This window comes from Trichechus manatus, unplaced genomic scaffold (genome assembly GCF_000243295.1).
Source record: "Trichechus manatus latirostris isolate Lorelei unplaced genomic scaffold, TriManLat1.0 scaffold00262, whole genome shotgun sequence".
Classification (NCBI taxonomy): Eukaryota; Metazoa; Chordata; class Mammalia; order Sirenia; family Trichechidae; genus Trichechus; species Trichechus manatus.
Genome location: NW_004444198.1, coordinates 100,688 through 111,166, shown reverse-complemented (window position 1 = coordinate 111,166; position 10,479 = coordinate 100,688). Strand labels below are relative to the sequence as shown.

The following is a 10,479-nucleotide window of genomic DNA, read 5'->3' as shown; positions in this document are numbered from 1 at the left end:
ATGCTGTTGGCTGTAAGGACTGGGGGGCACCACTTATTCTTGGGCCCCTGTCACAGGTGGCTAGGTGGTGTGGTAGAGCCACCAGTCCTCAGGTCTCTGATGTCAGTAGGGGGAGACCCTGCTTAATGGGCAGAGCTGTGTCAAATGTCACAAACCTGCCATTTCACAGCCAAAACAGTTGAAGTTAGACTTTAGGTATATACCCTGTAGTACGGTAGTAATGAGGGCCTACAGTGTTGAAATGGGCCCAACAAGTCTCTGCAGGGGGAAAGGCACTCAAAGTCCATGATCCCCTTATGCCTATGCCTAGGCAAAGGAGCAGTGCATACCCTGAGTTTCTGGCTTAGAGGAGCCGGCAGGTTATTTTTTATTTATTCCCTCTCCAAGGCCGGGAGAATGGCTCAGGGTGTATGATGGATCCTACTTCCGTTCCAGGAACTCAGCAATCGCTGAAGCTGTCCTGGACCCAGTGCAGAGCATGGAGCAGGGAGGTAAATGGGAGAGAGGTTTTTTCTGAATGGGGAGTGTTTTTGATTCACTCAGTAGGCCAGACGCAAGTACTTATCTTTCACTGATCGCGGGCTGCTTCTCACTGGTTCTGGATGCCCAAGTAGACTCTCTGCCGTTGGGTCTCTCCTGATGTGGAAAATGTCTCCTGAGCACTGCTGCTTGGCTCACCACAGACCATGAGTTGATCAGCCTGAAAGGCTCCGGCTCCCACTGGATCAGGTCAGGCAACTCCTTGCTACTTCTGAACCGTCTCTCCCTCTCTCTGCCACTCATTCCGATTCCTCAACTTTTCCTTTGATGTTCAGGGCTCCTAGATTGTCATATGTAATCAATTCACTTGTTTTTTCAGGTCTTTGTTGTAAGAAGGACCACCGGAAGTGTCTGACTTCTCCACCTTCTTGGCCCCGCCTCCCTGTATTTTCTTATATTTGCATAAATAAGTCTGGAAGAATACATAAGAAACAAATCAATATTGACCTGTGTGTGGAGTAGGTAAAAAAAAACCATTGCTGTCGAGTCAATTCCAACTCATAATGACCCTATAGGACAGAGTAGAACTTCCCTATAGGGTTTCTAAGGAGCGCTTGGTGGATTCGAACTGCTGACCTTTTGATTAGCAGCTGTATCTCTTAACCACTTAGCCACCAGGGTTTCCATGGGAGTGGGTAGGGGTTAGGAAATTGGTGGATGAAGAACAGCAGGGGGAGACTTTGCACAGTATTTTTTTTTAACTATGTGAATGTTATTAAAGACTAAATTAAAACAAAGAGCACATGACATTTATTTTGAAAGTAGTCTTAATAGGTTCTGTGGTGATTTCCATCTTTTATATGAGGATAGTGAGGTTTAGAGAGGTTAGTAACTTGCCCAAGATATTGTACTGTTAAGCCATAGGGCTGACATCATATCCCTGCTTCTTCTCTGTATGAGGCCCTGGGTTCATTCCCCAGCATCTCCACTTTGTGCTTTTGGAGCTCTAGTGGTGCAGTCGTTAATAGCTTGGCTGATAACCAAAAGAGCGGCAGTTCGAATCCACCAGTCACTCCTTGGAAACCCTATGGGGGCAGTTCTACTCTGCCCTATAGGGTCACTATGAATCAGAATCGACTTGACAGCAATGGGTTTTTTTCTATGTGCGGCTGATATGGTAAAAAGCTGTCCTGAATTCCCCAAATGGAAGGAGACTCAGTCTTATCCACAGCTCTCCCTTCCCTTCTTAGCAGGTCAAGGATAAATGAAGATGGGGTCCAGGAGATAGGAGACCCTAGACCGGCTGCTTGGCTTGTGGAGGAGTCTTCCCAGTTAATACACAGTGCAACCAGATCACAGAGATGCTGGCTTACAGCCCTGCACTAATAAACTGTAAACATTTGAACATTTGTCTAGAATATCCTCTCGACTGCCTTTTTAATCTGCAATGGACAGGTGGCTGGTCAACAATTTGGAAGGTCAGGCCCAGGCCACATCTATATTCTCTCATAGGAGACATAGTTGACCCTGACTCTTAAAAAAAGAATGTTTGTTCCCAGTGGTTCATCTTTGATGAGAGACAAATCTGATAACCTTGGAAGCTCACTTCCTCCTTGCTTTTGGTAGCGTAGTGGAGAGCTTTCATTCTTCAACTCAAAAGCAGGCTGACCCCAGGCTTGCCCTTATGATGAGTACTCTTCTCTGACCAGGAAGCTTCCACTGTTACATGATCACTGCAATATCATTTTCTTTAAATACTGTGTTGACAGTTTTGAGGCTTTGTCTGGAGACTGGTCCATTTCCCTTCTAGTGCAGCTGATTAAGTCCACTCTCCAACTCCTCTACTTAGGCACTTACACCCATGGGACATCATGTACCTACGCTAATTATCCTGAGGCTAGGTACCCAACAACTAGGAACAGCCCCTATGTCCTGGAGCCTGTGGAATTATTCAAAATGCCCAGCCCCCAGGAAGCTCTTGCAACCTATCTAACCCCACCCTGCTTAAGCCCTTTCATACAATTCCAGCTTGTTAACCTTGTCCCTGGGTGCAGTCCCCTATGTGGCCCTGTGTCATGGTGTGCTGTGCCTCCTTGTCTGTGGGAACTGTAAGTATAATACACTTGTTACTTCTCATGGTCTCCCTGACACTTCTCTCCCGCATCATACCTGACTTACTATCCCACAAATTTGTTAGAACAAGTGGTATCGTAAAAAAGATGGTCTAATGGAAGGGAACCAAGGATGCTCTTCTTTTGAAATTTATTTTATATTTTGTTGTTGTTGAGAATTTACACAGCAAAACATATACCAAGTCAACAATTACTGTAGGTACAATTCAGAGACATTATTACATTCTTTGAGTTGTGCAACCATTTTCACCCTCCTTTTGTAAATTTTTCCTCCCCCATTAACATAAACTCACTGCTGCCTAAGTTTCCTATCTAATCTTTGGAGATGCTGTTGTCAGTTTGATCCCATATAGTTAGTTCTTTTTTTATAATTTATTTTATTTTGGTTGTTGAGAATATATAAATATACTAGCAGAACATACACCAATTCAACAATTTCTACATGTACAATTTAATGACATGGAATATATTCTTTGAGTTGTGCAACCATTCTCACTCTCCTTTTCCAAATTGTTTTCCCCACATTAAGATAAACTCACTGTCCCCTCAGTTTCCCGTCCAATCCTTCGAGATGCTGTTGTCAGTTTGAGCCCCACGTAGATTGTTCTTGTAAACAGCACAGTGCTCAAGGCAGACATTCTTTACTAGTTAAGCTAAACTATTGTTTAGTTTTAAGAAGACTTCAGAGGATATTTTTGGTTTAATGCGTAAGATTTAAAGATCATCTCAGGGCAATAGTTTTGGAGATTCATCCAGCCTCCAAGGCTCCAGAAAGTTTGGAGTCCATGAGAATTTGAAATTCTGTTCTGCATTTACCCCTTTTGATCAGGATTCTTCAGTAGAATCTTTGATCAAAACATTCGGTAATGATAGCTGGGCACCATCCAGTTCTGGTCTCATTGCAAAGGAGGCAGTTGTTCATGGAGGCAATTAGCCACCCATTCCATTTCCTCCTCCTATTCCTGACTCGCCTTCTTCCTCTGTTGCTCTAGGTGAATAGAGACCAATTGTTGTAACTTGAATGGCCTCTTACAGCTTTTAAGATCCCAGGCACTAGGCAACAAACTAGGAGGTAGAACATCAGCACTAAACATGTTAATAGACCAGTTAACTGGGATGTCCCACAAAGCCATGACTCTAAACCTCTCAACCAAGGAACCAAATCTCATGAGGTGTCTGGTTGTACGTAAGCAGCCTCAGCAGCTACTTCTTTTTTGATCATTGTTATAACTATCACGTAACTTTTGCCATTTCAACTTTTTCAGGTGTATAATTTATTGAGAGCAATTACATTAATTGGCTGTACAACCCTACCGTTACTCAATGTGATTTTTCCATCACCATAAACTGAAATTCAGTTTTTCCCTTTTCCCCCTCCCTTCTGCCCCTGGCAACCACTGATAAACTTTGGTCTCTATACATTTGACTGTTCTTTTTTTTTTTTTTTTTAATAAGTGAGGTCATACAATAGTTGTCCTTTTGTGATTATTTCACTCAGCATAATGTTTTCAAGTTTCATCTGTGTTGTGATATTTGATATTTTGATAAAAGAATTGAAATAGTCGTGGAAAAAATATGAGCTTTGTCCATCTTCCCTACACAAATAAGTGTAGTTTGATACTGTTTTAATTTTGAATCATATATGGAGGGCGAGGTTAAAAAAAAACATGATATTTTCAGTAATTATCAATACTAAAGGTCCTAATCTGATATGACTATAGCTAAACCTGTTGCCATCGATTTGATTTCGACTCATAGTGACCCTATAGAACAAGGTAGATGCCTCATAGGGTTTCCAAGGAATACTCGTGGATTTGAACTGCTGACTTTTTGGTTAGTAGTCTAGCTCTTAACTGCTGTGCCACCATGGCTCCTGAGTATAGCCCCAAAGCCCACCAAACCCGTTGCCATCTATTCTACAAAGTAGAACTGCCCCATAGGGTTTCCAAGGAGTGGCTGGTGGATTTGAACTGCTGAACTTTTGGCTGGCAGCCTGATCTCTTAACCACTATGCCACCAGGGCTCCTGAATATAGCCAGGGACCTATAATTGCACTTTAGCAACATTTAATGTTTATTTTCCTAATTCAATGACATTTCAATTATTAAAAAAAAAAAAAAAAAAACGACCAAAAAAAACCCTGTTGCTGTTGATTCGATTCTAACTCATAGCGATCTTATAGTCAGGAACCTATAATTGAAATGTCTCCAAAGTAGCAAAATAAACATTTAATGTTGCTAAAGTGCGTGCATTTCATTCATGTGTGAGTCCTTTCAGGTCTCTCTCAGCCTTTATTTTTGTTTTATGCACTATTAGAATAGCCTGTTTATCTTGTTTCTCAGAAAAATCACAACAAATTGAAGGCAGTCAGAGGTGGAAGAATTTCTAGATACTTTTCCTCCGACAGTAGTCAGACATGATACCTGAGAGCTTGTTGTGATGAAGAAATAGCAAAGCCATTAGAAAGGAAAGGACTCAATAAGCTTAGTATTTGGGGTCCATTTATGGTAGAGGGTAACTTGCTCTACTACCTCTGTAGTATTATAGAACAGTGCAAAATCAAAGAACGTTACATTTTATTGAGAATACTCAATCAGAAAAATATGCTATACATTATTGTTTTAAAATTATAAATAACACATTATAATTTATGAAGTTGTGCTTTGAATTTTATTAAAAATAGGCTTACATGTAGTATCTTATGTATAATAAATCTGGGTTAATATACATTGGAGTAATATAGTCCATTTAGTGACTGAGAAGGGCCACATAAGTGTTTCTACAGAACAGTGGACAAAAAAACATATTGTGGGTCTTCTCTCCAATTTTCAATACAAGTCAGCTGGAAATATGTCTGTAATTGTCCTCCATATTACTCCATACTCTGCTTCTAACATCACTGTCTTTCCCCACATCTTAATATCAACCCATCATTAAATTATCAGTCTGATTTGTGGTTGTCATCTTCTTTGAACAGTTCATGTAAAACGTTCTTAGTCCAAAGCCTCTTCCAGAAGATGCTGCTGCTCTCAGTGGGCCCTAAATAGCCAACCTTCATGAATCTGAAGAGCTTACTTCTCTCATCACTCATTAAGCTACTCTCCAGCCTATCAATGACTTACAATCAAAATTTGCTTCTTTTTTAACTATTAAATATGAAAGAATTTATAATTTTTTTTCTTTCTTTCATTCCTATTAGGGATAGATAGCACTTTTCAATATCTGGTATTTTCCCTGTGGCTGATGATAGGATGAAATTTTCCACTGACTCGATCTCCCCCTCAGACTGATCTGTGGAATGTGGTAAATTTTTTCCATTAGGTCTCTGGCTTAGGTCTCTAATAATAGAATTGTCACTTTAACTGTTGTTTTGGTATTGGTTTTCCTCATAGTCCAAAAGCATGGTAAACACACACGTGATCTCCTTATTCCACAAAATGCACATTGGGGCTTTTCTCTTACTTCTACATTTGTACAAATACACAAAAATTGATTATATCTTCTTCAAATGCAATTTTCCTCTTGGCCCTTATTTTTTCCCACATATGAATAAAATGGATTAAATTTTTATTTTCTCCTTTGAAATTTATGCTTCCAAAGCATGAGAAGTTTTAACCAAGAAAGGATTTTAATGCCAGTGGGATACTGAGCAGGCAAAGAAGACTAATAGAGAAGGTTCCTTTATTATTGGAGATTTAAAGCTGGTTATTTGACATTTTATAACTTATACCCCATCTGCTTCTTAAAAATATCTGAGATGGCTTACAATATAGCAGGGAGGCAGAAGAGAGGGAGGGATGGTAGGAACTCTGCATGTCTGTGGAAGACAGGCAGTGAGAAATTCAGCTGCAGCAATTTATTGGCACCCTTTGGCTTACAAAGATCCTACAGTTTCTTCCCTGAGTCATTCTGGCCAGGGACTTCAACTTCTAGAAGTTGGTTGCAATGGGTTATAGCCTTGGAAGCCCAACCCAGTGATAGACTTGCTAGATATGTACAGAAGAACAATTTTTTGCCTTAGCCCAAAGCTCATCAATTTGTATTGCTGTGTGTACTTCGTATTCCATCCTTCCTTTTAGTACATTATTTTATCTCTTATTTATAAAAGTTGCTCATACAAAAAGACTGTTCACGTAGAACCAAACTGTTAGAAACACTAGTCAGTGGATGTCTCTCATGTCCATTAGGGAAGGAAAAGAAAGAGGGTACATTAGTATTTGTTGATATGCTACATTATTCTGTCACTTGACAATATTATCCCTGTGGCTCCTCCAATCAGGGATCAATAATTCCTCTGGTACCTGTTGCAGAAGATCGTCTTTTTGAATGCATCTCTGAGCTCTGGGCTCCGGAAAGCATATATAAAGGGATCAATGACTGCATTACACATAATCAACATGCCATTCACCTGGAAGAGGGACATGTAGCAAGCACAGTATGGGTTATTTGGGCAGAATGTCATTAAGAGGACATGAAGCACAAAGGGGGCCCAACAGAAGATGAAAACCCCAAGCAGGATGGTCAGCGTGATAGCCCCTTTCATGTTGGCTCTGGGAAGGGTTGAGATCTTTCTAGCATGGGAACGGGCTAGCAAGAACATGTGCACGTAAAGGCACAGGATAAAGACCAACATCAGAGGAAACAGAGAGGTGAAGGTGAGCACTGTAGGGATGTGATGGGAGAAGACCACCATGGTGATGCCGCTCCCTGTACAGAATATCCAGATGATTGTGAGAATGACAACAGTGTGGCGCATGGTCACAATGCTATGGTACTTCAGTGCATGGAATATTGCGATGTAGCGGTCAGCAGCAATCACAGACAGGCTGAAAATGGAGCCAAGCAGAGAGAGAATGAACATGGAATCAATGATGTCATCTGCTGTGGTTTCAAAATTGCCACGAGGCCTAAGATAACCCATGTTTCTGAACATGATCAGGATATTTTCCAAGATTTTATACAGGCTGCCCAACATATCAGAAATGGCCAAACTGCAAATGAAAAAGTACATAGGTGACTGAAGATTCTCGTTCTTGATCACAGCCAGAAGGACGATCAGATTCTCCAAAACCCCAATGATGGAAATTGCGAAAAATATCTCTTCTGGCAATACCACAGGCGGACAGTCTGAATTATTTCTTGCTGAATTGTTAATGTTTTCATATGGATTGATAATGTGCTTCATTTCTTCTGCTTGTAGTTAAGACAGAGATGTTACTTGGACTTGACTTCACAGAAAACTTGATTGATTTTTCAGAATGTTTTCTTCTTTGGAGTACTTGCTAGAGATCGGAGGTAAAAATCACGTGGTCACCTAAAATAGAATGTGTAGAAACATCAGTTGCAAGATAGACTACAGAATAAAAACAAATCATGATATCTTTAAGAAAACTTTATTATCTTGATAAAATATACTAACATAATAATTTAAATAGAACAATTTACTGGACTCTCATCCTAACTACTCTGTGCATAACATCTTTAGTGGGATCTTTAGCTCAGAAATAAAATTTTCTTTGCCCTCTTTCCTTTACTTTACTCATCCTGCTGAAGAACACAATTGAATGTGTGATGGATTAAAATGAACACCAATAGCACCCTTGAATGAGAAAAGAAATGAAATGCATGTGTGAAAACAGGAAAGCACGCAACTATCCTTCACTGACTTAGAGGTGGTTTGGTTTAGTGGATTGATGAGATGTTTAGGTCCTTTTGTTTTCACTGCTTCTCCTCTTAGGTCACTGCCTGACCCTATAGCTTATGGGATAAGGGCAAAAGTATTGATATAATTCCCAAAGTTGACTATGCAATACATGTTATCACTTCTGTTCAAAAGGTAGCACTCCTAGGAGTGCCATTTCCAGGGACATAATATTGTCAGGGTGTCTCTAGGTTGAATTGTGGCAACAGAAGAATCCAGCTTTCTCTTAAGCAGAAAAGGCCAGGCTAGAATGTAGTTGAATGACTTGCATATGTTAGATCCTGAAGACAGGTGTGGACTTTTTGCTGATTTAGTTTCTAGATGGTGGTATTGATGGCTGGGCACAGACTGTTTTATGAAATTATCAAATTTGCCTTTGCCATCATGCTGGCTTTAAAGATATGACTACAAATTCTTTATACTCTGCCCCTTAAGAGGTAGAGCTTAATTTCCCTGCACTTGAGTGTGGGTGAAGCCAGCTGCCCTATTGTGAGGTGGCCCCAGGGAGAGAGAGTGGATCTAGGTGTGTTATTCCTGGAAAAGAACTGCTTCCCTTAGAAAGATTGGGGCAAAAGGCCAAGTGCTAATGGGGGAGTTGATGAGTTAGGTAGATAGATGATTAGAAAAGGAGTGTAAGTGACAGATGGTAGCTGCTGATGGGGTTCTACCTAGGGTGACCAATTCATCTTTGTTTGCCTGGGATTGTCGGGTTTTAAAACTGAAAGTCCTGCCTCCTAGGAGCCCACTTCAGTCTTGGGAAGCTGGAATGATTCAGCAGGGGCTGGTTAAGCAGTAAGCACTGGTATGCGCTGGCTTCCATTGAGCAAGGTAAGCATGGGTTTAATTGTATTTACTTTATAATCTGTGATGAGAAATCTCACATGGGTTTCACCATATCTTTAATGTGGTGGGTACAGGTGAAATTGTGCACTGCACATTGGTGGAAAGGCACAATTGGGCCCGTGCATACTTGCTTATTGGTTAATCTGGCCCTGGGTGACTGGCATCCTAGTTCTACCTACTGGCACAGCTCTGGGGAGAGTGTGTGCTGGCAGCATCACAGGGAGTCAACGCATACTGGAGAAGCATCACAGGGAGAGGATGAGGCAAAGGCCCATCAGAGTTACTTTATGGAGACCCTATCTTGGTATACATGAGTCTGTTAAATGTGATCAGGTTTGTTACATATTTTCAATCTCAAATGCATTCGAGGGTAATCTGATGAATAAAAGAAAAATGTTGAAAGAGTTTTTGACACTTCGTAGAAAAGGTGGCTTTGAAGCCAGCTTCAGTCAATGGGCACTGCTGATCTCCTGCTGCTGCTGCCAATCCTATAAATCCAGCGGAGCCTCCTGAACTTGAATAGAGATTTAAGATGGTATCTGAGGTCACTGCCAATAGGCTTCCAATCAACCATTGTTTCTGTGAACACTGCATCACTGCCAGTCTGGTCAGTGAGGACCACAGGCAGTGAGCAGCCACATTCTTGGTTGAAGGGGCACATGACACTAACAGGTAGTATTTATGAGTGCTTACTGTGCACCAGGTGCCATTCTAAACACTCCACATGTCCTAGTTCATTTAATGCACACAACAACCCTGTGATGGGTGCTGTTATTATCCCCATTCTACAGCTGTGGAAATTGTTCCAGAGAGCTGAGCCACACCTTGGGAAGTGACTGCTACCATCCACACTCCTCTCTCTAAGTAGTAAGGGCTAACAATAAGTACAACAAACTGGACAAATCATCTACCACCTCAGCCCAAATTGCAACAAAAATCAATATGTATTATTTTCTTATTGAATCAGTGTCCTCAGTGTCAAGGATTCTTAAATTATAGTATATTCGAATGCCCCGTTCCCATTTGTGTATTGTTTGTACAATACATTAAGTAACAATTGCAAGAAACAAAATTTACTTCATTTAAACTTCACAATAACCCTCTGTTAACCTGTTTTAATACGCCACATATTTCAGGTGAAAGTGTTCTTTGGCTTAAATAACTCAGGTAGTTACTTGCACCTGCTGTATGTATGGCTTGTAGTGAAGTACCAATCTGACACTCTGTTAGAAGTGAAAACAGAGTTTTATTTAGAGACTCCTGAAACAGGAGACACTTTAACATCCCAGTAGGATGTCTCAGTGTTCCACAATGCAGGGAGAA

At 40.8% G+C, this 10,479-nt stretch overlaps 1 protein-coding gene across 1 annotated transcript; it reads right to left on the bottom strand.

Annotated features, from left to right (window-relative positions):
• Window positions 1–6,894: 6,894 nt before the first annotated feature.
• On the bottom strand, window positions 6,895–8,239 carry MC2R (melanocortin 2 receptor). Its single transcript, XM_004389865.3, has one exon. The coding sequence runs from the start codon at window positions 7,795–7,797 to the stop codon at window positions 6,895–6,897; it is 903 nt and encodes a 300-aa protein (XP_004389922.1). The 5' UTR covers window positions 7,798–8,239.
• Between the last annotated feature and the right edge of the window lie 2,240 nt (window positions 8,240–10,479).

What these genes read in the sequence shown, in the direction of transcription:
- MC2R (XM_004389865.3), bottom strand. Translation starts at nt 7,797, where the DNA reads ATGAAGCACATTATCAATCCATATGAAAACATTAACAATTCAGCAAGA.